This window comes from Phyllostomus discolor, chromosome X, assembly GCF_004126475.2.
Source record: "Phyllostomus discolor isolate MPI-MPIP mPhyDis1 chromosome X, mPhyDis1.pri.v3, whole genome shotgun sequence".
In the NCBI taxonomy this organism is placed as follows: Eukaryota; Metazoa; Chordata; class Mammalia; order Chiroptera; family Phyllostomidae; genus Phyllostomus; species Phyllostomus discolor.
Window position 1 is genome coordinate 2,976,502 of NC_050198.1, and position 27,193 is coordinate 3,003,694.

A 27,193-nucleotide genomic window follows, 5' to 3' on the forward strand; every position below is an offset into this window, starting at 1 on the left:
CTCAGGGAGGCTTCCATTGGGAACATTTTATAAAATTAACATTCTTGATTTGAAGTTACTTCCTTCTTGCTTGCTATTGCATAATTAATAGTGCCACTAAGAAGAAATATTTTTAAACTGTACAAATCTGCCTCTCTGGATTGTACTGGCATCCCCTCACTCTCTGCTGCTTGAGTCTGGCCAGTAGGGGCACCCTTAGCATGGGGAAGGAGGGACGAGAGTCAGGTCAAGTTTGTTGTTATGTCCTCACTGCAACCCTCTCCCCTGCCTCCTCCCTCTCCTCATGTCAAGTGGCTCTGGGTTGGCCTTGTGCCTCTCAGCGAGGCAAGGTCCCAGTGCCTGCAGACGGCCTGTCACCAGCGCTATGCGCCTACGCCAGCTCACTCTCTCCAGTTTTGGGACTTTGTCCCTCCCTGATCCTCTAGGCCCAAGGATGGTAAGAGTATGGCCCCGTTACTAGCCCAGGGAACGCAGCCATCCTTTGTTGCTACCCTACGTGAGCCACCCTTTATTAGGGGGTCCTCCCGTGACTGAAACGGGGGAACTCCATCTGCTTTGTGCCTGGGCCCAGAATGCTGGGGACAGGTGCACAGGTTGGATTGGACCTGGGGGTAGCCATCAACTGTTTTTGGTGGAGGGTACCTTCTACAGCTTCCCTGTGTGGTAGTGGAAAGTGGCAGTCTTTCAAGTTAATTTGAGGATTTAAAAGAATTTTTACTTGGAGCAGGACTAGGAGGAATAGTGAAGTTTGCATTTGCATGCATTCCATTCTTCTGAAGTTTGTGGGTCAGAATTGCTCTTAGTCCATTTAATAGAATTAATATCATATTAATTATATGCATACAAAGAAAAGAAATAAGCATTTAAAATCTCTTTAGATGCTTTTGCTAAGTTAAATGAGAAAACCTATGGTTGGTAATCACCAGGCTTTTTTACCTTCTTAGGCATAGCTCAGCCATCTCCTGAGCTGCTAAGCTTTCAGAAGGAATTGAAGAAGGCAAAAGCTGCCATCCTGTTAGGGCATAAGGAGTTCGAAACCCACAAGGAAGCTCTGCAGAAGCAGCTGCAAACTGAAGTGAGTACTGCTCTTTGCTGGGCCAGGTGTTAGGCTGCTCACTCTGTGTACATGTAAAATGTGGCATGTGTCGGACCGGTGTAAATCAGATCAATTTCAACATCAAAAACTACTCACCTAATATGGAAGGGTATCTGTCTTGGCCAAGACAATGAGTGTATGATTATGTGATTCTATATTCATAATAATAGTAAAACCCGGGGGAAAGCAAATGCACATGAACATAAAATTGGCCAGTCCTGATGGTGCCCACTGGTAGTGTCTCTTGATTCTCACCCTGTGACTTAGGCATACTGACACTGTCTTTCTGGGGCCTGCCCCATGCCCTGTAGTAGCTGTTCTTTGAGACGAGTGAGAAGGGAGGGAGGTGGGGGATTTGTGTGTGTGTTCTGTCACCGTTGTCTAGGGACCTGCACATTACAGGTACAAAGCTGCTCAGAACTGGTGAGAGAGAATAAGCCCCATAAGAGAATGGTTCCTTTTGAAGTGCACTGGGGTTTCATTTTGTTCGTTTTGTTCTTTTCGTTCTTTGATTGGACTGATTTCTCTTACTTCTCTAAATCTTTGCAGATTGAGCGTTCTACAAAGCTGAAGGCCCAGATACTGGAGTACGAAGCCTCTGTAAAGAGATTAACTGTGCAGGTGGCTGATTTAAAGAGGCAGCTGAAACAAACGGAGACAGGTTAGAGACATTCTTAACCTACGAGTGTGTATGTATATGTGAAAAACTTCACGCGTGTGTGGAAATATTATGATCGTTACTGGTTGAATTTGTAGTCATTCTCATAGCAGGGGGAAAGCCATAGAAATATATCATCTTAGCAGTAAAACTCTCTGTTCTGAAATTCCAGGAATACCACCAACTGGGTCATCCGCTACTGTGGTTTACTTTTACAGGTGTCCCAGGGCTTGCAAGAGCCTCATACCCCTAATAGGAAAGGTGTGTTGGTGACGCGGAGGTCCCCAAATTCATCGTGGACCTAGGCTTTTCTTTGATATTTGTTACCCCGATAATATCACTTCTGACTCCCCAGTGTTTACATGTTTCTTGAGAGATGAGTAAACATACGGGAGAAGCAGGGAGGCCCATGTCACGTCAGCATAAGTCAGGTTGATTACGTGTAATGTTTCTGGGTTTGCACCCTGATTTTGGCGTTAGTTGATTGACGGTGGGCACATTTCACTTCTGTGTGCCTCAGTTTCCTCACGTGTAGTGGGGGTAAGAATACCTACCATGCCATGGAGAAGCAGCTAAAGAAATGGGTCCCCGTCGAGTGCCCAGGACACACCAGACCCTCAGAATGGTCACTGCTGTCACGTTATTAACATGCCTTCACTGAGGAGGCACGTCAGCCGCCCCTTGCTACTTCATCAGACATGTACTGAAGCTTAGGTACCTTCTTCCACTGAAAGGAGCTCAGAGGAGTTTCTGCGTGTTAGCATTTGAGCTGGTTTCCCGTGCTGCCTGAGTCTGAGCTGTCCTCGGTTCCCATTTGCACTCTTTCCTCACCAGGCCTTGTTCCTTTCTCCCGCACCAGTTTTATTTTTATCTCTCGACCCAGTTCTTCTCCTTCCTGCTCCTTAGTTTCTCTCAACAGGTCTGTTTGCCAGACTGCCCACAGCTGAAATCCTAGTGATCTCGAGTCATGAAAAACAGTTTGAGGATGGGATCCTTTCAAACACGTGCATCGTCCTGGAGGCGCTGTGGGAGAGGAATGTCTGCACGCACTGGCTTTGCGTTAGCGGGTCGTAGCGTCTGGACACTTTGCTACCTGTGTGACCCTGCCTCGGCCCCCATCTGTAATACGGGGGGAGTGGGAGTTCTTAGCCCATGGCCTTGCTTTGACCGCAGGTCCTCATCCCCGTATCCAAAACTTGCCCAACAATGGATTTTGTCACCGCTCTGGGAGTTACGGGGCAGCATCCTTTAGTGAAACATGCTTATAGTCAGGTGTGAACATCCATGCTGGCTAGAATAAATACAGATTATGAATGGGTTTACATCAGTTCGGGTCAAGTTTATCAGCCAAACGAGTTCAGGTCCTGTGAGGTTTTGTGATCAAGTAAATTATGAGTATGTTTTCAGTTCTCAGAGATTTCAGGATTTCAAGATTGTGTATCATGGATTTTGAAATAATATCATGCTTGCCCTGGCTGGTGTAGCTCAGTGGATTGAGTGCGGGCTGCGAACCAAAGTGTTGCAAGTTCGATTCCCAGTCTCAGGGCACATGTCTGGGTTGCAGGCCATGATCCCCAGCAACTGCACATTGATGTTTCTCTCTCTCTCTTTCTCCCTCCCTTCCCTCTCTAAAAAAATAAATAAATCTTAAAAAAAAGAAATAATATCATGCTTTAAGAAAGAAGGCCTAAAAAAAAAAAAGAAGACCTATAAAACTGTAGCTGGTATATAAAAGCTCTCAGTAAATGCTACTAAATAATTATTAGCATTATTGTGGCTGCAGAAATGACTTAATGTGCATACTTGTTCTTCTTATTACCTTTTCATTTTCCAAACAAAAGTCTCAAGCATATTTGAAGTGTACTCTCAGCTCACTTGTCACCTTCTCTGTGTACCCCGCAGTCCTGGAGAATGAGGTGTACCGCAGCATGAAGCCGCTTCTGGTCAGCGGGTCCATGCTGTCTCCCAGTGGTGGGATAAGCGAGGATTTCTTGAAGAATCTTCTCAACCAGGAGCAGCCGACGGCAGACACGGTTCCACCAAGAATCACAAATTATCCCAGTGCAAGCACAGACGGTAGCTCCCCTGAGTCTGACCTCGAGTTCGTAGCCAACACCAAGGCCAGAATGAGAGGGCTGGAGCGTGAGGCCGAATGCTTAGAGAAAGCTTTCCGAGATTACTGTCAAAGAGTTCGTCACTGGCCCTCGTCGGGAAGCCCGCTAGCATCCCAGAGCCCCCCTCCCCTGCAGGGGCGAGGTACTCCCAAGGGCGCCATGTTAAGTTCCTCGGAAAGGCGTGTTTTTGCAGAGGAAGGAGCCGTGCCCAGGCAGCCTGCAGCGGGCGAGACAGAAGTGCGGATGGGTGCAACAGCCTCCCGGCTCCGCAGAGGCGCCGGCAGACGCTTCTCCGCCACTGCCCTTGAGAGAGCTCAACGGACCCTTGATGCCGAAATGCACCTGGAAGGTAAGCTTCTGCAGAAAGGCTTGCAGGGTGCTCTGGACTTGAACGGTCCTCGGTGGACCTCTTATCTGAGTAACAGCTAGCCCTAGAAGGCCGGAAGGAGCCTAGGAAACCTCTAGCCTGAGCAGTTGCATCCTCGCTGCCCCTGTGATTGCCTGCTGACCAGCAGTGTCTGTCCTATGGCACAGGGTTGGTGTGGGAGGCAATGGGATAGAGCGGCAAGTTCCAGCATTTCGCTTGGTATGCAGAGGTGTTCAGAGGGTGGCAATCAGTGGCTCTTCCTTCCTGCTGATTACTTGTATAAGTTTTATTGTAATCACCGCAGTTTCACTTGGGTGCTTAAATCGTCAGTGCTGTGGGTCACTTATGCATCACGCTCAACTGTGAAATGGCAGTAGAGTTTCTTTTCAACCTAATAGAACTCCTTAGAAATCACGTAGCCTTTTCCCCCAGGTAATTTGTAACATTCTTGTCCTGATTGCTTATGCCCCTTAGGTCTGCGTCGATCCCAGGGTGCTGCTTCCAGTCCTCGTCCTGAAAGAATGCTGCAGCCTTCACCTGCTGAGTCTAGACACAGCCTTTCCATGCATTCGCTTTCCAGCCCTCTGGAGCAGGAGGCTGGGTGAGTCTGCGTGCTGGTCGGCCTCAGCCAGGCCTGGTCAGCTGCACAACAGCTCAGCCTCAACCTGCCTGGGTTTTTCGGGTGATGCGCAAGACCTTGTGGCAGCACAGAATTTGCAATCAGGCCGTAAGATGATGTGTTATGTTTTAGAATCATCTGAATGACCTGGGGGAAAAAACCCTTTTAGCAATTAAGTAATTTTTTCTTGTTTGCTGAGCCTGATATATAGAATATGCACTCTGATATCAGTAAGCATCTTCATCATGACATGAATAGACTCAGTTTGTAAAGGCAAAAAAACAACACACGAAATCTGCAAAGGCAAGTAACTTCAGTATATTTATTTTTAAACTTGGAGATGTTTCACACATCATTTAAAATTATTTAAAAATTATGATGGCATATTATTATGTCCAAACAAACAGAATCCTAATCTGTCTACGGAGACAAATTCTGAAGTGGTAGTGGGTCGTCGGGTCTGATTGCTGAAGCAGGATGGAGTGAGTGGCAGTGTTTGGGAGTTCGGCGGTGGGTCACCCAGGCCGGGATTCGAGTCACATGTGGGACTTAATGTGTGTGTGTGTGTGTGTGCGTGTGCATGTACATATATGCACATGTACGTATGTGTGTATGCACGCACACATTTTATATTACTCTCTCGTGATAAGATAAAGCCAGGAAAAGAGACAGGACACACACGGGGACCTAGGGCGCTTTGGTGCCATGGTGTTTACAGGTTGCATCTTCATGCTGATGGTGTGCAGAATATTTTAAAAAATGTTCTGTGGTTCTTGAAGAATCAGACTCCTAGGAGCAGCACTGAGAGTGCAGCGTTCCTCTTTGCACACAATGGTGGGGCCTGCCCCCCAGGGTCAGGTGGCCCTGAGGAGCCCTGAGCTAATGCGCCGTTGCTTAGCGTGCTGCCGGGTGCGCATGGAGCGCCCGTGCCGGGTGGCTCTCGCTCTCAGGGTGCACAGGTACTTCCTGAAGTGTCTTCTCGAGTCACAAGAGCATTGCGCCATCCTGTGCTCTTGGGTCTTATGTTACTACAGCTTCACACTCACGAATTTTGTTCTTCCAACCCAGTCTGTATCAAAGACAAACTGAACCCCGAGACAGAACTGAATTCTCAAATCCGGACAGGCAATCTTTGAACGATAATGAAGAATTTGAATCATCTTTTGAATGTAAGTTCAAATATAAGGACCAGTTTTTGTAAGATGAAAATGTAGGGAGCTTAGTTTTGATAAAACATACCCACTGTTATAAAAAAAGCAGTTACAAATTAGGACATTTGTATTTTGTGACAACACCATAAATACAGATATATAGCCTCATTTTTATATCACAAAGGTTTTCAGGGGGTACATTTGAGTTCCATTTTTAAAAGATTTCAGGATAACCAACAATTTCAGAGTTGGAGCTAAGCTCACAGGTGAACCCTTAATTTACTAAGTTTGGGATTGCCTGAGATTTAATGTGAGTGATTCTTTAGCTTGCTTTTTCCTTTTTATGAAATAAGAAGATGAGAAGTGATTTTCTTTCAATTGTACAGATTCTGTCGACTGGCTCAGATGTGGAAAACCCATTCTTAGCGGAAGAATGGAGGTGAAAGTGTATCCGCCTCACTGTCTCCAGACTGGTGCCCTGGCTCTGGCCCTGCTTTAGATTGCTCCCTGGGAGTCCGCTGCTTACAGATAAAACTGGGGTGTAGAGCCAGTCAGGGTCTGAGGTTCTCTCCGGCCTGTGAAGTCTTTATATTTGTGTATAAATATCATTTCGCCTTGTGAGCTTCAGCACCAACTCTGAAAGTGTATTTTGCACAGTTAAATGAGAGGGCTTAGTAAAACTTGCAGATTCTTTGCCAGCTACTTTAACAACTTAGTTAACTCATTGCTATTTAGATGGAGTTCAAATGATTATCAGCAAGCTAGTGAATTCTTCTGACCCTTTCCTGTTGGGTTATGAACCTAATTTTGGAAACAAATTTACTTCTTTAAAGTGTAAGGACACTTTGAGAAGTGAGCACACTGGCAAGTGGTTGTGCTGCAAGTGTCTTAGAATTCTTTTTTTTTTTTTTTAGATTTTATTCATTTACTTCTTAGAGGGAAAGGGAGGGAGGAAGAGGGAGAGAAAGATCAATGTGCGAGAGATACATCAATTGGTTGCCTCTCATATGCCCCCAACTGGGGAACCTGGCCCACAACCCAGGCGTGTGCCCTGACTGGGAATCGAACTGGCAACCCTTTGGTGTGCAGGCCGGCACTCTCAGTCCACTGAGCCACACCAGCCGGGGCTAGAATTGATTCTGTGAGGAAAGGTCTGGCATGGTTGCTTTGGCCGAGACTTCCGCACTCTGCAGCGAGTCACCCCCGCCCTGCACCACCCTCTCTTGCTGCAGTTGTTCAGGACTCACGGGGCTCTTGTTTGTAGCTCGTGTGGATGCCGGGGACATGCCAAAGCGCTTCGACGTGGATGGCGTCCATCCTGCTGGTGACATGCCTCACTTGGACGTTCCCGTTGCCGCCACCGCCGCCGCGGCTGCTCTTCCTGCCAGACCCGTCTCCTCTCACTACCCAGGTGAGTTTCCCTCGGCTGTAGCTGACAGGCAGCATGACCGCACACTGAGCCCCGGTCCGTGCCCTGTAGGCTATCCCATGTGTTGTCGGAGGACTTTTTGCAAGCACAGATTACTCCAGGTCTTGGGGTTGGTTGGGGTGTTATCGTTGTCAATGACATTTCTGAAGTAACTCCCAATTTGAACATGTAAAGGCCGTGCCGAGGAGAAAACTGAAGAGCAGGCTTCTGCTTGAGACTTCCTGGGCCAGTGGCTTTTAGTATCTTTTCTTGTCCAAAGTCGGACAGAGCAGTTGCCTTTTCCCTTAAGAGACTTCTACAAAAACATTCCATCTTAGGAAATCAGAGTATAAAATTGAAATAATGGTTAAAACCCATATACATCGTCAGTGTCATAGTATAAGAAATATTAACATACCATTTGTCTGTATTTGCTACCTTCATGTATTAAAAAATTGAGACAGATTAAAATAAAATTTTAAAAAAGTAAATAAAATCTTTAAAAATAAAAATAACAAGAAAAAGGAAATTTAAAAAATTGGGACAGAAAAACCTTTATATTTCAGTGTTTGGAGAAACTGAGGAGGGGAAATGGTCCTCAGACCTGCATGGCCCACTTTCTCTTCCCTCTTGTCTCCTCCAGAGTGCACACATCCCTCCCCAATGCTCACGGGCAGGGAGGAAAGCTGTAGCGGGAGACCAGGGCTTCGTTCTGGTCAGGTCCTTTCTCCTGCAACCAAATTGTTTAAGCCTCAAACTTGAGAGGAAACTTCTCAAGTAAATCACTGCGTTTTCCCAGTGTTTAGGTAGGGCTGCCATCCCCGAAGCCTAAGTATGCAAAGCCTCCTCTTGTAAGTCTTGGTTTGAGTCGACCTACTCAGAAACGGGAGGAAATAGTGAAAGAAGCGAGACACTTTGAAAGGGTTCCTGTTACTGGTTCCAGAGTGGCTCGTTCTGGAACGCACTCATTCACACACCCGATCAAGAACTTTTCTGTGCTGGGCCCCTCCTGGAGAGCTGGGCACCAGCAGTGAGCCCGCCGCAGCCCGTGCTTCATGGAGCCTCGGGTGGGGAAGTCGGACAGCGAGCGAGCCATCCCGGAGGGCCCCCCGGGCCCAAGTCCTGAGTGGGGCGCTGGCCACCCACAGTTGAATGGGACAGGCAGCCATTGGGCACAGACATGGGCAAGAAGGGAATCAAAACCGTGTTGCAGAGCAAGGAAAGCTAACTGAGGGGAGAGGTGTTCTGCCTGTGAGATGTAATGTAAATTCAGTAGTGCCTCTTAAAATCGTTGAATAGTCTGTGGTTACATTGTGATCATTGAAAGATTCTCTTATGGTTAGCACTTCCCATCTTCACTTGGGTAGAACGGGAGATGCAAAAAGCCAAAGGTTGGTATCTTCGAGGTGTTCAGTGGAAACAGTATTTTTGTTTGCTCTGACCTCCAAAGAGGGTTCTGTGTGTTTTTCTGCAGCTACAAAGTGCAGTCGTGGGCTCCTTAGCAGGAGGGATAGGTTCTGAGAAACGGGACCTTGGGCAATTTGTCATTGCGTGAACATCCCAGAGAGCACTTTACGCTAACCTAGATGGTACCGCCTCTGGTGCACTCATACCTTATAGTGCAGTCTGTTTCTCTTAGAGTACAAGCCTTTATAGTATGTTACTGTACAAAACACGACATGTAATGAAGCGCAAGGGAAAATGATGCCATGAAGAGACGTAAGTGTGAAGTGTTTCGGGGTGCTGCCCATGTAACACGACATGCCATTTTACAGCAAGCTTTTCTTTGTAAGTAGAAAGAGTACACTCAAAAACATGGGTGAGAAGTGTCTAGTACAGTAAACAAATAGACCAGTGACGCAGTGCTTTAGTTTCATCATGGTTATGCACTGTACAAAACTGTATGTGCCGTACTGTTCTACGGCCGGCAGCACAGTGGGTTTGCTCACACCAGCGTCTCCACACGCGCTGAGTAATGTGCTGCGCTATGACGTCACAGCGGCTGCAGCGTCACTAGGAGACAGGAGTGTCTCAGCGCCATTCTTACGGGACTACCATCATGTGTGTGGCCCATCTCTGACCACAATGTCATCACTACCGCTGCATGTGTGGGCCTTTGGGACTGCAGTTTTGCTGTGCGGCGTATGACTGTATATCCCACATCAAAGAAGTAGCCTTTGTTTTTCTTTATCTTGTAAAATCAGCAACCAAACAGCATTCCTGTTTGCGATTGCTATTCCATGCCATTAGGAATCGCCCTTCTTCCACCAGCAAGGAGGAGATTGCTCTTCTGCCTGTGGAAATGATCCCCTGCTGCCTCTAGTATGTGGATTGCATGACTAGGATCACGAGACAGAGAAGAGACTGTGTTGCCTCCGTCCCATTAGTCAGTTCCTGCAGGGGACTTAGAATAGGACAGAGCAAAACGTTTGAAGTTCTCTGGTGAACCTATGAATTCATCTCTTAGGAGAGCTGAGGGGGAAAAAAGTTTGGCCTAAGAAAGTTTAGGCCTCTCTCCAGAGCTGGAGAAAAGTCAGCATTATCATCTGTGGGACTGAAATGGCATGAAACCTGTGAGACATAGGGACTTGTGCTGCGAGCTACAGGGAATAGACAAATAAGTAAAGCCCGGGATGGCAGACCTAGGACAGACAGATGCACGTGGTTTTGATGGGCGGGCACAGAATACTGTGTGAGTGCAGTGCTGGAGAGGCTTACTGGCCCTGGAGGAGTAAGGCGAACCTCACCCGGAGGAGGCTCTGAATGGGGGCTTGCCAGGAGGAAGGGCTGTGTGGGAGAGGTGGGCGGAAGGGAGCGCATCAGGTTAGGGGAGAGTGACAGCAAAGGCCCAGCAGGGGAGGTACAGTTGTATTTAGCCAACAGCGAGTCTGCTGCTAGAGGAGAGGGTTCTGAATGCAAAAGTAAGGGGATGTAGGTAGTCAGTCCACAGGGAAAAAGACAGGTGGTGGGAGCCTACAGCGCCGTGGGTTTGGACTCTAGCGGAGCAGAGCCAACACACAGAAAACCCACGTCTCCTCTTCAGGAAATGACTGATGCTGATTCAGATGGCTTGCCTGCACGGAGAGGGACCGGTGTCAGGGAGAGCGTTGGCTAGGTTACTTTGGCTGTTCAGGTCAGTGGGGATGAGGACCCTAATGGCAGCGGGAGGAGGAGTTAGAACCTGGAAGCCCTAGTGGCTGAGTGAAAGCAGCACAGGAAGCGCATGATGAAAGGGACAGGAATGATGAGGTATGAAGCTGGTGCCGTGGGACTTCCACGTGTTCATGGCAGGGAACCCGTCAGAAACATGGATGCGCGGCTAGGGAGAGATCGGGACTGGAGAAAAAGATGTGGGAGTGATCCGGACATGGGTGATAGCTAAAACCCGGGAAGGCATCATCTGGGAGGAAGAGAATGGCAGTGAGCTGGCTGGGGGATGGCTTTGTAGTGTTCTGGGCAGGGGAGGCTCAGTGCCTTTGTGGGAGTCAGGACAAGAGTTACAGACCTGCTGTGGCAGTAAATAGGTACTGATGGTAAGTCAGAGTCCTAAAGATAGTGGAAGGATATTATAAACAAGTATAGTGGTGGAAACGCAGGGCTTGGGAAGGAGGGAAGAGGGAGGAGGGGGTGAGGAGGATGAGGACATGTGGAAGGGAGGGGAGGACAGGTGAAGTTGTTCATGGTCAGGGTCACTTGTGTTCATCTCAGTAAAGTAAAGGGCGGGTGCCGTGCTAGGCATGGGGCTGGGGGCTGGAAGACCATGAAGGTGCATCAGCGGGCCAACAGCGTCAGCTTAGAATCGAGGAGTCTTCCCAGGTTTCTGCAGGGGTGGCTGTAAACCAGTCCCGGGTTGGTTTGAAAAAGTGATGCTGGGAGCTACTCACTCTATTTTCTGTCCCTTCAGGAGTAGATCAGGCACAAACAGCGGAAGACAGCGAAGAGGAAAAAATATGGCAGCTGGTTAAGGAGCAAGAGCAGAGAGAAGAAAGAAGCCACAGCCTGCAGGAAGTTATACAGAGGGAACGAAGAGAACTAGAAAAACTCAATCAACAACGGGTAATAATTTTAAGTACAGCTGAATTTCCCATGCTGGTTTCTGCATGGCACACCTTCAGTAAGCACCTTGCCTTCAGGGAAGTGACACCTTCGTGTGTCCCAAAGTCATAGCGGTAGGTAACTTACAGTAAAGAGCCTGCCATAGGCAGGAGGGCTGCACATGCACGCCTTGGCAGTCCGATAGTAAACGGGAGCTTTTGCAAGCCCGTGTGCGTGCATTCGCCTCTGGTCCTGAAAACACACCCATGAAGGAGGTGGACTGTGCTTTGCTATAGATCTTCCCTGTGTCAGTGCGGGTTATAGGTCAGCCAGCTGGGACCATGGGGACCCCGGGGAAGTGACTGCCGGTCTAGGGTGGCTTCCTCAGGCTCCCCTGCCCACCTCCTTCCTGATTCTCTTCGGCTTTCTGTGTCCTGATTGTGGTCTCAGACAGATGGATTACGCCGGCTACTTCACATGCCGGCTGACTCTTACGTAAATTAATCTTACGTATAGAGGTTTCTTGAACTCCTGGTGTATTTGTTCCAAAGCACAGGTCGCATGTTTGTCCCCCTTTGATGGTAGTAATGACTTCAATAGGGAAAAAAGGGAATAGGGGTTTTTTTTGTTAATTGTTCAAGTACAGTTGTCTCCGTTTTCCCGCCACCAATTTGCCCCCATCCTACCCACCCCCAGGAAACAGTTTTCTGACATACAGGTTTTTTGTTGTTTTTTTTTTTAAAGATTTTATTTATTTATTTTTAGAGAGGGGAGGGAGGGAGGGAGGGAGAGAGAGAGAGGGAGAGAGAGAGAGAGGGAGAGAAACATCAATGTGTGGTTTCCAGGGGCCATGGCCTGCAACCCAGGCATGTGCCCTGACTGGGAATCGAACCTGGGACACTTTGGTTCGCAGCCCGCGCTCAATCCACTGAGCTACGCCAGCCAGGGGTTGACATACAGGTTTTACTTAAAGGAGTTCTATTACCATGTGTTTTAAAAATGTTTCTATATTTCCTGCTTCGATGGCCATCTACTTGACAGCGCATGATTGAAGAGTCACTGAAGATTGAAATGGAGAAAGAATTGGAAGTGAGCATTCAAGACATGAAAGACAGACCTGTTTGTGCTGAAAGCCCTTTCGAGAAATACATGAAAATCATCCAGGAGAATCAGGACCAGAAGAAGGATGATAAGGTACTGGTGCTGCGAACCGCTGTGTGGGGAGGGGCGTGAGGGCTTCTGTGCTTTATTAGAAAACCTTGGGACAGGAATCTGTCTTCTCCATTGGAGATAAAAAGGTAAAAGCAAAGGAAATTCAAAGTTCAAATGGGGCCTCTAGGTTTTTTTTTTTTTAAGATTACTTATTTTTTTTTTTAAAGAGAGGGGGAGGGAGGGAGAAAGACGGAAAGAAATACCAGTGTGTGGGTTGCCTCTCATGTGCCCCCACCAGGGACCTGGCCCACAACCCAGGCATGTGTCCTGACTGGGAATCGAACCCGTGACCCCTTGGCTCACAGGCTGGCGCTCAATCCTTTGATTCACACCAGCCAGGGCTGAAGTCTTTTAAATATATTACACTCTGGATAATTTTTCTTTTCTTTTTTTTTTTTTTTTGCTTTTGCTTGAGTAAAAGATTGAACAGATTTTGATTTGTCAAAGTTTTGTAAAGTTGAGATGTGTCTTATTTTTGGAACAAGAATGAAATAGAATGAAAGCCCTGTCAGTGAACATTGAATGCATCGGTGTTGTCTGAGACATTCAAATGCTGTATAAATCTGAAACACTGTGGGTACTGAGAATGCACGCTGGATAGTTTGATGTGCTTGCTAAATTTCATGTTTACAAGTCACGTCTTTTTTTTGACTTTTCAATTATATGTATATTTCAGAAAGTTCTTAGAGAAATCAAAGTATTTAATAAAGTTAATACATATCTGATTTCAAAAGAATCCTTTCCCCCTCTGCATCAGAGCTCAGTGAAGATTGTCAGAGAAGTTTCACAAGTGGACACACTGCCATCTACTGACAAAGACGAAAGGTATGGTTTCCCCAACCTAGTGTTCTTGTGAAGCCATTACCATGTTAATGGGTTTGTTGGCCAAGACAGCCCTTCAGATGTTGGAGTCTGCCTGTAAGAAATGGCTGAATTGATCAAAATGACTGAGTTCAAATCCGTTACATTTTTAAGTTGTAATATTACTGCTGATACAAACTGTGATCGAGGGCAGAAACCCCACAGGGAAGGAATGAGAATACTGTAAAGGTCCTCAAATAAACTGGACAAGAATTTAACATTTCAAAAATTTTTGTCTTTTCTCAATTTAGTTTCCCAGCCCTTTCTCATGAAGAACCAGATGACTTTTGGTAACTTCGTGTGCTGGCCAGCTTTTTGCTCATGTAACAACGAAAGGCCCGTGACTTCTCTGTAATGAGGCAGACTGCTCAATAAAACTGTTTGTGCGATCCAGTGTGGTTTCTTTTTCATAATTTTATTTGGTGCTCTGGTGTATAAACCAAAAATAATCTAGTCAGGTGACACCTTTTCAGAATTTCTTGTTCTTAGGCCTTTCATTACACTAGATTGAATGGCTCATTTTTTTTTCATATTTGTGTTAGATTATATTTCCTTGAAAACGTATTGCTCAAATTCCTGCCCTGCATTTTGGAAGTTTCATCTGTGCTCCTTGCTCTCCAGAGTGTGGCTACTGCCAGTCATACCCAGGCCATCTTTCCCAAGGCTGTTCTTCAGATTTGTCCCTGAAAATAAAGACACAGGTTTCTCCACTCTCGGCTCTAGAAATAGTACAGTATCACCACTGGTCTTTACTGTTGGTATCTATTTCCTGGGAATCGACCCAAACCCTTAGATGGTAGTAAGAAGAGAGTGCCCATACTGGGCACTTACTGTGTTACCTGTATTAACTCATTTAATGTTCACCTCAGCCATATGAAGTGCAGGTACTGTGACCTCCCACGTTTTATAGATGAGGAAACGCAGAGCAGAGAGGTTAGAGACTTTTTTTGACTTTTCAATTATATGTATATTTCAGAAAGTTCTTAGAGAAATCAAAGTGTTTAATAAAAATACATATTTGATTTCAAAAGAATTCTTTCCCCCTCTGCATGGTCACAAGGCTTGTGACCATCATCTGTGGAGCCAGGACACCCAGGGTTGAGACCAGTAGTGCCTGTGGCCTGGCCTGTAGTGGAGCTGCTCCAGCAGAAGGCGTCCCAGGACCTGGAATGGCTCACCCATTAGGTGTTCCTCTCCAGAATGACCTTTAGAAACTACACATCAGCCAAGTGAAGGTCACCGCACTGAAATGCAGCAGCAGCGTAACTTCTGCACAGGTAAGAGGAGACCCGTTTGCTCTCACCCCCCGCTGCTTCATCTTTGTACACCTGCCGCTCTCGGTCCTGCATCTTGCTGTGGGAGCATCTTGGGCAATGTGGGAGTAGCTCTTTAATGACACTGCCATTAGAGTCACCAAAGTGTGTGCCCAGAACTGCTCTGAGCGTGAGCCACCATTACAGCCTGCACGGACTGAGGGATTTCCCGGGACGTGAGACTTTCAGTGCTAACCAGTGACCATCCAGTCTAATGTGTTCTTAAAGCTAAAACTGTAGGCTGCATATTTATGGGTCTTTTCTTTTTTAATTGAGTGACTCCGTCTTTTGATCAGAGAATTGAGTTCATGTACATTTAAAGTAATTATTGGTAAGTATGGACTTACTGTAGCCATTTTGTTGTTTTGTAATGCCTTTGTTTTTCTCCTTTTTCCTTTGTGATTTGATGATTTTCTGTAGTATGCTTATATTTCTTTATCTTTTGTGTATCTACTATAGGTTTTTGCTTTGTGGTTACCAGGAGCTTACATAAATCATATAGCTCTCTTTCAAGCTGATAATAATTTTGAACATACACAGAAGTTCTACATTTATACAGCCCCTCCCTCCCATTTTGTTTTTGATGTCACAATTTACATCTTTTTATATCTTGTATCCACTAACAAATTACTGTATAGGTTTTTAAATACTTGTCTTTTAAACTTCATACGAGAGTTAAAAGTGATTTACCCACCACTATTGCAAGAGTATGCTGAACTTATGTATTTGTCATCACCAGTGAGTTTTATACTTTGCACGTGTTCCTGTTGCTAATTATTGTCTTTTTATTTCAGCCTGCAGGACTGTTTTGACCATTTCCTGTAAGGCCCGTCTGGTGATGATGACTTTCAGCTTTTGCTACTCTGGAAAATGTTCTCCATCAGTCCTGAAGGACAGCTTTGCTGGGTATAGTATTCTTCATTGGTGGTTTGAGTTTTATACCTTGGGTTTATAAAATAGCCAATGGCATGTGGACCCTTAGGAAGGTTCTTCCTTATACTTTCCCCAAACTTAAGTTTTGTGTTAATGCCATAGGTTTATTGCTTTCATTTATTGAAGCTAGTCAGACAATTTCTATACTTTTCACAGAGATTTATGAAGTATTCATGGTGCTTTATGTGAAATATAGCCCAGTGGGTGACACCATTTTCTCAAATTGCTCTCACTTTTAAGTGCTTTGTCAGAGATGAAAAAATGTAGCAGTCTCTTACAAACTTGATTTCATACAAATGTGAAATCTTGATGATGCATGTATTTACAAATGACACCATACTGAGGACGAAGTATTTATGTATGTAAAAAGGCAAATGAATGAAGCTATAATTTTATTTCATTTCTGTTAGTACATCCACAACTGTTTCCACCTAAATAGATATTTAAAATAAGCATACACAAGTATTGACTATTATCTACAAATATTTATTGTAACACTTGAATAGAACTACAGGAAGCCCTTGGCACTGATAGAAAATATTGATTCACTGTTAGGTTACAAAAATTTATACATAGCAAAATTTAATGCTCTTTACATAAAAAATATTAGACTACTTAAACAAAACTTTCAAAAATTCTTGGTAATAGCTACCAGAATTAGAAAAGTAAAATTAGCCTTTAGACACTGCTTCTTCTAGAACACTGGACTCGAACAGCACCTGCACTGCTGGAAAAAACATGGAAGTCTGTCATGCCACAGGAGAACAAATCACCAAGCTATTCTGGAACGACTGTTCTACACAGAAGAGAGCTTCTCCCAATTAAAAAAAAAATAGTCAAGGTCCAATTAGGCATTTTTAGGCATTAACAACACCAACACAAGGAATCGAAATGAAATGTACTTGATGTTCAGTTTTAATAGCATATTGATAAAGGTATGCTTCCTTTCATTTTAATACATTTCCGTACATGTATATGTTTTAAAATCCAGGAAACAGCCAAACCACAAGTTAATTCCTAACGTGAATATACATAGTTAACCCTATATTATGCAGCCCCTTTTAAAAGCACTGATGCACCCAACAGTTATATGTATCATTTCATAAAGAACAACACAAAGTCTACCATCACTAATACCCAATACCTATAGTCACTTAATGTTCTGGAACACGATTTAGAAGGCAAGTTTCGTTTGAAAATGGCTTAAACTCAAGCAGTTGTGTGTTTTTGTTTGTTTTTTTTTCGTTTTTTTTTTTTTTTTGCTGAACATTGAACTTGATTATTCCAGAAAACTAAGATTTAGATAAGAAAACGTGAAATAAATACCAATGCTAATTTAAATTACTGAAGTATTCAAGTCTATAAAAGTAGGAGGTCTGTGGTCTGTTTGTAATTAGGTTTTAGATAGTTGGTATGAAACTGTAAACTCACTTTGGAGACCACATAAAAATGGTTTAGAATGGTGGTCATTTTAATAAGGTAACACTTCTTCATTAAGAAAAACATTTGTGGAAAAACTTCTCTGGAGGATTTTGGGTCTCCCATTGTGATACAAGTGCTTAGAAATTTACAGCAAATACTCATTAAGGCAGAGCTGATATTTATTCCCCCAAGAAGAGTGATGACAAGTGGGTCATTTTATTAAAATAAGATCTTGTATAAAATTGACTCTGGAAAGCTTGTCAATGAGTCACAAATTCAGCTTCTTCAGTGGTAGGTATAGCAGAATTTATAGTAGCACATTTTCGCATTATTGAAAAAAGATTTCCGATTGGATCATGAAATTATTGTGTCCTAGTGAGCTGTAAGAATCCTGTTATCTTTGCTGAGCCACAGTTTAATAACTGCCAGCTGTCGGAAGTGGAACTTCACACCGATTCCCTATTGGATGCTTTGGAGGACAGAGAGCATACACGATTTCACGGCCGCATCCCCTGATGCTAGCACATCATGGGGAGGGAGCATGCCACATTCTCAATGCCTGTCCTGGTAGGATTGCTCCGGCAACAACCGCGAGCATGCCACAAATTTCAAAAAGATGAACAATCGTTTTGTCAAAGTGTTGCCTTTTAAAATGGCTAACATTGAAACCTCCAATACCTGTTCTAAAGAAAAAGATTTACCTACTGGAAGGTTTTCCTAGAAATACATCCCAGCAGCTTGAGACAGACAGTGAAGTGTTTGTAGTTCTACATGAGTTTGTCTGATGGGAAACACATCTGTACTGCAGGGCAGCTGTCTGATGATTTGTCAGAGCTGTCAATTCGTCGGCTGAAGCACTCTGGCAAACATCTATGTGTAAGAATTGAGTTGTTCTTTTGACCGGGACTGGATATCTTGCAGTTCCTGTTCTTCCTTTGCTTTGATATCCTGGTAAGCCTGCATTTTGCTTGCATCCTTTAAGTAAGCCCAGTTAGAAGACAGTATCATGAGGAAGTGGATCTGGAAAAGAAGGGTGAGCATGATGGCTAGTGAGCATGTCAGAGGCAAAGCAGGCTGCTAGGTAGATTAGGGTTTACTGTCAAGGGGGAGAGGTTATTCTGTATTAATACTTATTCTGCGGTCAGAGGCATCAGATACCGAGGGCATGCTCTGCTAGTAGGCTTAATATTAAAAGGCTGAAGAAAAGTTAGTATACAGACATAGTGAACTTGACAAAATGGCCAAAGTTATTGTTAAGAAAAGGCAAAAATAAAATACAAGAGGGTGCTTTTTACCATTTCGAGAGGAATTTTAAAAACTATTGCAGAAGTTCTGAAACACGGTGGTGGTTATTTTTAAATAAGTGCGGTGCAAAGATCTTTCCTATCTGTGGATAAAAATCAATTCCCCAAAAGGCCCAAAAGTGTGAACAACGTTTATTTTTGAGTAAATAATAAAAAACTACATATTTAACATGGAAAAATTAAGTGAACGTCAAAACCAAACTTAAGAACTATAAGCAAAGCATGCAGTTTCTGTGTTAACAAGTTTTTAGTAGTGAAACTACATTTTCCATTTTATAACTGCCATTGTTTCATTTCACAAAACGTAAAAAATCCTTATTGTCATTCTTTACAGTTGATGCGGTACACACTCCTTCCCATTTATTTTCCTCATCTTTCCTGCATAATCTACATCTCAGGTTCCTTATATTTCAGATCTCCTTCTCATCATATTTGAGACTTTCAGATCCAGGAACAATTTCTCTTCCCATTAAAATCTTACATGCAGTTTGAGACCTGGCTCTGAGGAATCAGTTACTACTCACCAAAACAATAATTTAAGGTTATCAGTTTTTGATGGGCTCTGAAAGGAAGGATTGTGCTTTGTCCAAAACAAAAAAACAAAAACCCCAGGCATATAAATCCTTCTTTTTTTTTTCAGAGAAAACAAATACATGGCCTTTATTTTATTTCAAATTTCATCTGACTTACTGGGGGGCATTTATTTGGTAGTGAACCATGTAATCATAAAAAAATGAATCAAAATTAAAATATATTTGTAAAATATATTCCAGAAGGAGTCTGACTAAACAAAATCCAGAATAGGACGGTTCTCTTCCATTGCATCTTCACCACTTTTCATTTTCATCATTGAACTTGGTCACCAAGCCAGCAAAAATAACGGAAAATGCAGGTATTTCAGACTTTTAATACTTCATTTTAGAGACACTACTTAAAGTTTAAGTTCAAGAAAGTTATTTCTTAATGGGTGCTCAGAATGTCAGTAAATAACTGAATCCTTTTCAAACTGGGGAAGTAGCCAGATCTCATAACGTTTGTAACTCATGTACGGTAAGTCATCTTATTAATCTCCCACGCCAGATGAGTTCACTAAAGCTATTTACAAATTACTGGTACAAAACGGCAGAAGCCTAGCGTCTGCTTTAGTCTGGGGTGTCAGTGATATTCCTGCTACATCGTACAGCCCTCTAAAGCTCCTTAGGGGGCTTATGTGATTTAGAATTTAGTGCAGCAATCTTCCCGACTCTTAAACTTCAAAACCGCATAGTTATATGTGGTAGCCATCATGTAGATCAGCTGGTGGAAGAGAACAAAACAGGACAGTAAGATACAGGCAGTGAGGGCCGGTGCCACGAGACTTCTAAACTTGGGTGGGGAGGGCTGCCAGCCCCGCCTAGGGCGTTCCTTTTTCCCACTTACAGTCAATCACAGCAGAAGACGCTCATGTCTAGCACACAGAACTTTTCTCATTCCACATCTGCTACAGCGGCCCTCAGCCCTGCCCTCAGTACATTTATTAGAAAGACGAGGATGTGTTTAAAGAATGACAAGGTGGAGTTCTGGCTCAGCGGCATAAGGTGAAGCTGAACGCCCCTGTTTCCCTCATCTTGCCCAAGGGGCCCACTCAGCAGCACTCAGACCCCCCCCCCCCCCGCCCCCCCGCCTGGTGCTCAGCGGAGAGAGCAGGCAGCAGCGCAGAGAACCGGTCGGCACTGCGACTTAACCGGGGGTTCCTTTCGTGGGCTGTAGTGGGAAGGGGTGAGTTCGTGGTGGGAAAACCTGGCAGTGACTCATTTCCGAGCAGATGAGATGTCCCCCTTGCTGTCCCGATCTTGGACTTCTTGAGGTCATAACCCCAGCCCTCCCAAATTACATATCGATATGCACATACGTACATATACCTGCTTGTGGTTCTACGGCTGATCCTCATTATTTGAAGATTCTATATTTGCAAATTTGCCTACACACTAAAAATGTTGGTAACCCCCAAGTCCGTACTGATAACACCTTCATGGTCATTCGTGGACATGTGCAGAGCGGTGGAAAAGTTAAGTTTCCCAGCAGAGGTTGACCAAGGTGGCAGGCACTGCGTTGTTCCAGCTCCCAGTCTGTACACAAGTGTCCTTTTTGCAATCTGTTTAGTGCCATGTGTTGTTTTTTTTTTTTTGAGAGGGAGAGAAACATCAATGTGTGGTTGCTTCTCATGCACCCCCCACTGGGGACCTGGCCTGCAACCCAGGCATGTGCCCTGACTGGGAATCGAACTGGCCACCCTTTGGTTTGCAGGCCAGCACTCAGTCCGCTGAGCCACACCAGCCACGGCTGTTTTTTGCATTCTTGTGATTTTATGTTTTAAATGTTCCCTGCTCAAAGTGCTGTGTGGTGTTTTTAAGTGCAAGAATGTTGTGAAGCGACTTAACAAAGAAAAGAAGTGTTCTGAGTGATTTTCATTCAGATATGAGGCAGTGATTGATGTAGGCCGTGAGTTCAGTGTTAGTCAACAACGTATACAAAACAAGGTGCCTTTGAACAGAATCACACAAACCAAGGCTATATATTTGATTGGTTCGCCAAAAAAGGTGACCAGAGGCTTGCAGAAACCTAGTCCGGTGTGTCCTCCCGGGGCAGTGGCTCCGTATTTGCTCAGTCAGTGTTCGAGGAGACTTTGCTGAGTGTAACTGCTTGTGCACAACAGGGTCAGCTCTGTAAGTATGTAGGTACATGTGCGTATTTCCTTTTGGAAACCGAAAGGGGTAGTGCCTTGCGGGACCATTTGTCCCTGTCTCAGTATGCCATAGTGCACTGTTCCAGTCCTAGTTAACAGGTGTTCGGGTGTCAGTACGCTCTCTTCTTTCCATAGAATCCGGCCTACATTGCCTACAATCAGCGCCAGGACAGCCAGCTAGCACACCCTGCAGTCTAGACATGTGATAGGTTTACACGGGTGAAATTTGACCAACCTCGAGTCGTCCCAGGAGTGTTTGCTGGAAGGGAAACCTGTCGTTATAGAGACTGCTGGGAGGGGGAGCTAGACTGGGCCAGTCTTCGGGCCATTACTCACCAGGGCAATGACGGTGGCGCCAGCTCCGGCACAGGCCACAATGAACAGGTGATAGGACATGTAGAACTAGGAGAGAAGAGGGCACCAACATAAGCATTTCATGTGTAACGCAATGGCCTGTGTCCACTGCAGTGTGCTGTGTCATCCTCCCGTGGAGCTGTTTGCGGCAAGGCCGAGTGTAAGTGTGCGCTCCCGGCAAGCCCATTGGGAATCACCCGGTGGGGTTTAAAACTCTCCGATGCCCAGGCTGCACCCTAGGCCAGTTAAATGCGAGTATCTGGGGGCCGGGCCTCAGCCATCGGTATACTGCAATGCTGCGTGACGACCCACCATGCAGCCAATGTCAGGAGCTTCAGCTTTGAGCCAGTCTACATTGTGGATATACAGACTGACCAGCCAGGTCAGTAGGGGCTCACTATTTTGGTAAGTGATTGCTTTCTAGAAGCATATTAGGACTCTCGTACACAGGCAGGCTCCCACTGGTACAGTTCAGTTTTATAAACAGTTATAAACCAGCACCAGCACCTGAAGAATATTCTAGGGCCCAGAGATTTTAAACCAAAGCGTGTTAGGGTTTAGTGCCAGTTAAGGGTGAACGAGAAATAAGAGCAAATCTCTCTGGAAATATAAATGATTAACTGTGACTTGATTTGTAAGAATTTGGCTTGCATACAAATATGGGGGAATCTTTGATTAATTTGCATTTGTTCTGTGACAAATGTTGTAGTTTGAAAAACTATCTGAAGGTGAAAGAGAAGAGTCTATATATATATTTTCAGATGTGCAGGATTGGGATCACTCTCAAATTATTTGCCCAAAGAGGACAGCTTTCTGATTGCTAAAATCCTCACTGAATGGGCTGGACCAAGTGAAAGGGCCGTTTTCTAGGTCAGAGATGGCTGAATGTCGGTGATTACGCACAGTTCACCCTTTAAGAGTCTGCAATAAAAGGCTTCCCAGGGCAGCATTTGCGCTCTCGTTCCTGCTCTTTCTCCCCAGGAGAAGCGACCTTCTTTTTGTCAGTGGTCCTCTGTGAGCCTGGGACAGGAGAGGGGTTTACCTCATTTGTGTTGCAGATGTTCTCAAGGGCAGAGCCGCATATTTTTCCTGGGAGGGCATTCCAAGGAATGATACCTGTGAAGTGAAGGTCAGTGGAACGTTAGGCGTCAGTGCGCACTACTCCAGGGCCTTGTGCTCTCCACAGTCCTCACCGGGTGAGATGCTGAGAACAGTGCCCTTGCAGGCTGCCATTCTTCTTCAGCAGGGCACAGATCTGCCCTCTGCAGGACTGGCTTTTTGGAATAATGAATAAGTCCTACCTGGGCAGTAGGGCATGGGCAAAGTCAAATAGTCTGTAAGAGACTTAACCTGATGCTATTTTTCCTACACATTATTTAGTTGTGTTGTGTAGTGCTTAGTGCTTTGTTTAGTTTAGCTGGTATCGCAACATTTTTCTTTAATTTTTTATTTTTTATGTATTGACTTTATTGGGGTGGCATGGGCTAATAAAATAAAAAATTGATTTTCAAAGCTAGGTTTTCCCTCCTGTGAATTGATGAACTATGGTTATGCAGCTGCAGGCTGACCCCCCCAGCCCCGCCCACTTCTAAAGCACTTCCTCATGCTGAGGTCAGGCCCATGTCCCCGTGATTTCCTGGCCTGTGGCCTGTCACTCAGGCTGTTTGTTAGCAGCTTGCCATGACATAAGTTCCCAGATTGCGAGTCTGTGCTCAGAAAGTTCCGTGGCAGCTTGACAGAGTAATTTATGCTCATGTTATATAATTGGGACTTGTATTTCGTATGTCTTTGCTTTTCTATTCATTTCTCTTGTGTTTTACCAAATGCACTGGAACCACTTCGGGATTGAAAGCCCTGACCTTGGTCACAGAGAGTGGGGCCAGCACGGCCTGAGGTCTCTCACTGTAACCCTGACTCGTCCCTGCAGTGATGGTGCCTGTTGGGAGCTGCCACTCTTTTCGCCACTAATGAGCAGGTGAGTGCTTCAGTATGAAACACAGTGCAAAGTACGCATGTCCGAGGGCACAAGGAAGGCGGATTACAGAAAGGAGCCCTTCGTCGGTCCGTGCTTCCCGTGGGTCAAGACTACGTCTCCCTAAATGGTCAGTGAAAACAGTGATTTCAAATACACATTTAAAAAGATGGTTACCCATGACCCAGAATATGTAGTGAAAATGTTTAAGAATAGAGCAACGATATACATTTAGACAGTCATTTACAAATACCTTAAAAATCAACTTTAGCCCTGACTAGGATGGCTCAGCGGGCTGGGCATCGTCCCCCAAACTGAAAGGTCACTGGTTCGTTTCCCAGTCAGGGCACAGGCCTGGGTTGCAGGCCAGGTCCCCGGCTGGCTGGGGGGCAAGAGAGAGGCAACCGACTGATGTTTTTCTCTCTCACATCGATGTTCCCCTCTCTCAAAAAATAAAAATCAACTTTAGGCACTGTTTCCAATCCATCAGGAAGAACAGTGTGGTTGAACCTTGGTCTTTATGAGAAGGGATGATGATTAGGCGGGTGGGCAGTTTTTGACAAATTTCCTATTATGTCCTAAGGTAAGAGTCTGAGGATAAGCCACATGGGAAAAACAAGCAAGAAAAATGAAATAGTCATCTCTTTCTCAAAAAGCTCTGAAAGAACAGTTATTTCCTCTTTGATTCTAATGAAAAGCTTTTTTTCTATTTGTTTCTGCCAAGCACAGGATTTCCTGCCATCCTGGCTGGAAGCACTAATTAAACTCCCCGCTCAGGGGACGCTGCCTTCTCTCAGCAGGGAAGTCAAGCCTCACATTAATTGACAGGCGCAGCAATGGCCCCTTCTGTGCCTTGTCAAAATGAACCCGCCTTCGCTGCCTCATTGGAAGGATCCCATCCCTTTGAAAATATGCTTGAAAATATGTTTGAATGTGTGTCCAATAGCCGGCTTTTATAGAATATATTCCGATGACTTTAAAAATACATTTGGATTTTATGTTGTGTTTTTCAGTGTAGATGAAATGGAAGCAGGCGGCCATTTAAAAACTACCCGCTTTGAAGGGCCTGACATATAAATTAATTGGATATACAGTACATGCAGTATTGTAGATAGAAAGCAAGATGGCACAGAACTGAAAAGTTGAAGAAAATGCATGAACTTTTTATAGTTGACTATCCAGCGGTCTGTTTTTGATTGAACTGCATTATAAAGTAGCTTCTCATCATAAAAAGTGTTTTACTGCGTATTTGAAAAACACAACAAAATTCTGAATGGTGACTTTTAGCAAGTAAGAGCCTAAATGGGCTTTTCATTAAGAAATGGAGCCTGCTGAGGGAAGGAGTATACACCATGGCAATAGAGGGATGCATGCCAGCGATCACAGCGATGGCTAGATGCCCACATAACGACTAAGGCCCAGATGCACGCACGAGAGCAGAAACGGCAATGGGGGGAGTAAAGGGGAGCACCGTATTGTCGGATATCCACGCAGATCTGCTCCACGCCGGTGGTCCCGTTGGTCTGGGGTGCCTTGATGACTTCACAAGTTGACCATATGTTGTAGAACATAAACACGGGCACTGCAGAGAAACCAAACACGCCGAGCCAGGCCACTCCCAGCACATAGGTGAGGAAGACAAACTAAGCCAAAAAGGAGAAGGAGAAAGAACCGTCATTGAACCCGCGCCAAGGCGCATCCCCGGGGAGCAAGGATTCTGCGTTTCCGACCCAATACCGAAGCTGTGGGGTACGTGCAGTTCAGAGCGCCTCCTGGGCCCGCAGTAGCGACAAGGAAGAGAAGAACCGAGAGCTGGTGGCTGGGGCAGGGTGATCACGCTCTCCAGAGCTATAGGATGGAGAAGGTTACTACTACCTGGTAATTGAAAGTCCTTTTAACAAGGACCCAGGGTCCCCAGAGGTGATCTCCCTTGTCCAAGGTCACAGCTAATGAGTGACAGCACCTCCCACGGGGCCATAAACGTGAGTTCCGTACTTAACCCTGGGACAGGGTCTGGGTGGTTTCATAGGCCACTTGAATTATAACTTCATAGTATTTTACCCCAAATTACCTTTATTTTACATAATGGGTGGTATAATAGCAATTGCTATGGGAAGTTCTTTCTCAAAAAGAACCTCACTAGATTCATGGTCCTGTGATATTACTAAGAGCATTAGATGCTTGAACCTATATTAAAGATTTAAAATAGCCTTGAACACAAGCTTAATGCTCAGTGAATCTGATAAAATTCTCATTTCCCTCTGATTGTTTTCATCTTTAACATTCACAGGAGCTCTGCAAGCAAAGCCCTGGCTTAGGACAAAATCACCCCGTGCACCCGCACGTTGCTGTGGGCAATTTCAGGAAGAATATAATCCCATTGCTTTACTTTCTTCCTAACCTGCCTTGACTACCAATTTTCAGATACTTTGAAAGGCTGTTTAAAACACATTTTGGTATTTATATTTTGAGAACGTGCACCCACAGAGTTGTGTGGGTGAAAGTTTGGCATCCAGGTTTGGCTTTGTAGTTTTTCAAGCTGATGCCGGAGACTTGAAAGTTCCATTGACCTTTCTGTCCTGCAGGAAATACCTGGATGGTGCCAGCTTGGCCTTGGGGCAGCCTAGATGGGCCACGTCCTGTAGGTCACCCCAGGAAACTACAGAAACAAGGCATTTTATCTCAAGGACGTTGACACTTTTGGAAGCATTTGCATTTCTAAAAATAGTCAAAGACAGATTTCAGCAGTTTCCCAGCCTTCCTCCCCAGCGCTTACAGACTGGCTACTCCAAACTAGGCTTGCTTTTTTTTTTCCCCCTGCAGAAGAAAACTTGACTTTCTCTCTAATAACACCACGAAGACTTGAAAAAGGGCTGGTGGTCCTTTGCTTCGTGAGCCTTCGGTTCCCGCAGCGGTGAGGGCCCCCCAGGGCAGCCGGTGCCTAGTGCCGAGGGCCCGTCACTCGAATTCAGAATAGCCTTCAGAGTAGGCATTCAGAATTCTGTCCTTAGCGACAGACTGCGAGTGGTCCGCAGAACCCAAACTGTTCTCCACCCAGCCCAGTGCAGACAGGTTTGCTGACCCCTGGTCTAGAGGAGAACAAAGCTTAAAAAGAGCTCATTAAAAGCCATGGTGGAGGGCACCTCGGAGAGGTTGAAAGGCTAGTAGTATGCATACGTCTTTATGTCCACAGTCCACGTGCAGGACGTGAGTTCCCTCCCTTCACAGTGGGGGCCTTACATGTGAAAGCTCTTCAAAACCCTCATTGCCTGTACCTTGGGGAGGGACATGTTAGATCCCATACAACCAGCTGTAGATTTGAGCTTCTGCTCAATAATGCATCGAAGGTATTTTCATATTCCTAACTGTAATGGTTAAGAACAGCACAGGCACACTCCGGTGTTACTGAGCTTCACTCTCTTGCGTTTCACAGATGCGTGTTTTACAAACTGAAGGCCAGACCCTCCCCCAGCAAAAAGATGATGCCTCACTTGATGGCGATACTCCACTGCGGTGGTCTGGAACCGAACCCACAGTGTCTCTGAGGTGTGCGTGCCTGAGTGTGTCAGGACTCTGCCTGCACTCCGAATTAACTCGTAGCTTTTCCTGGCTACAAAGACCTACAGAGCGGTGTGGCTCTGGCCGTGGG

General features: G+C 45.2%; 2 protein-coding genes across 8 annotated transcripts in view; one reads left to right on the top strand and one right to left on the bottom strand.

Annotated features, from left to right (window-relative positions):
* The window catches only part of OFD1 (OFD1 centriole and centriolar satellite protein), a 34,689-nt gene extending 20,775 nt beyond the window's left edge, over positions 1-13,914 (top strand). For both annotated transcript variants that reach the window (XM_028522776.2, XM_036017025.1), the window contains 10 exons: positions 945-1,075; positions 1,646-1,757; positions 3,657-4,217; positions 4,710-4,836; positions 5,923-6,023; positions 7,270-7,416; positions 11,318-11,469; positions 12,490-12,642; positions 13,418-13,485; positions 13,773-13,914. In XM_028522776.2, the coding sequence (XP_028378577.1) occupies positions 945-1,075; positions 1,646-1,757; positions 3,657-4,217; positions 4,710-4,836; positions 5,923-6,023; positions 7,270-7,416; positions 11,318-11,469; positions 12,490-12,642; positions 13,418-13,485; positions 13,773-13,815 (1,595 nt within the window). In that variant the 3' untranslated portion in view covers positions 13,816-13,914. The remainder of the gene's footprint in view (positions 1-944; positions 1,076-1,645; positions 1,758-3,656; positions 4,218-4,709; positions 4,837-5,922; positions 6,024-7,269; positions 7,417-11,317; positions 11,470-12,489; positions 12,643-13,417; positions 13,486-13,772) is intronic.
* A 2,318-nt stretch (positions 13,915-16,232) lies between these two features.
* GPM6B (glycoprotein M6B) overlaps positions 16,233-27,193 on the bottom strand; it is a 140,597-nt gene continuing 129,636 nt past the window's right edge. For 3 of the 6 annotated variants that reach the window (XM_028522283.2, XM_028522279.2, XM_028522282.2), the window contains 4 exons: positions 25,016-25,187; positions 22,615-22,688; positions 21,555-21,620; positions 16,233-19,789 (listed from right to left, as the gene is read on the bottom strand). In XM_028522283.2, coding sequence (XP_028378084.1) covers positions 19,709-19,789; positions 21,555-21,620; positions 22,615-22,688; positions 25,016-25,187 — 393 coding nt within the window. In that variant the 3' untranslated portion in view covers positions 16,233-19,708. The remainder of the gene's footprint in view (positions 19,790-21,554; positions 21,621-22,614; positions 22,689-25,015; positions 25,188-27,193) is intronic. The other 3 variants (XM_028522281.1, XM_028522280.1, XM_028522278.2) reach the window with 1 other exon arrangement.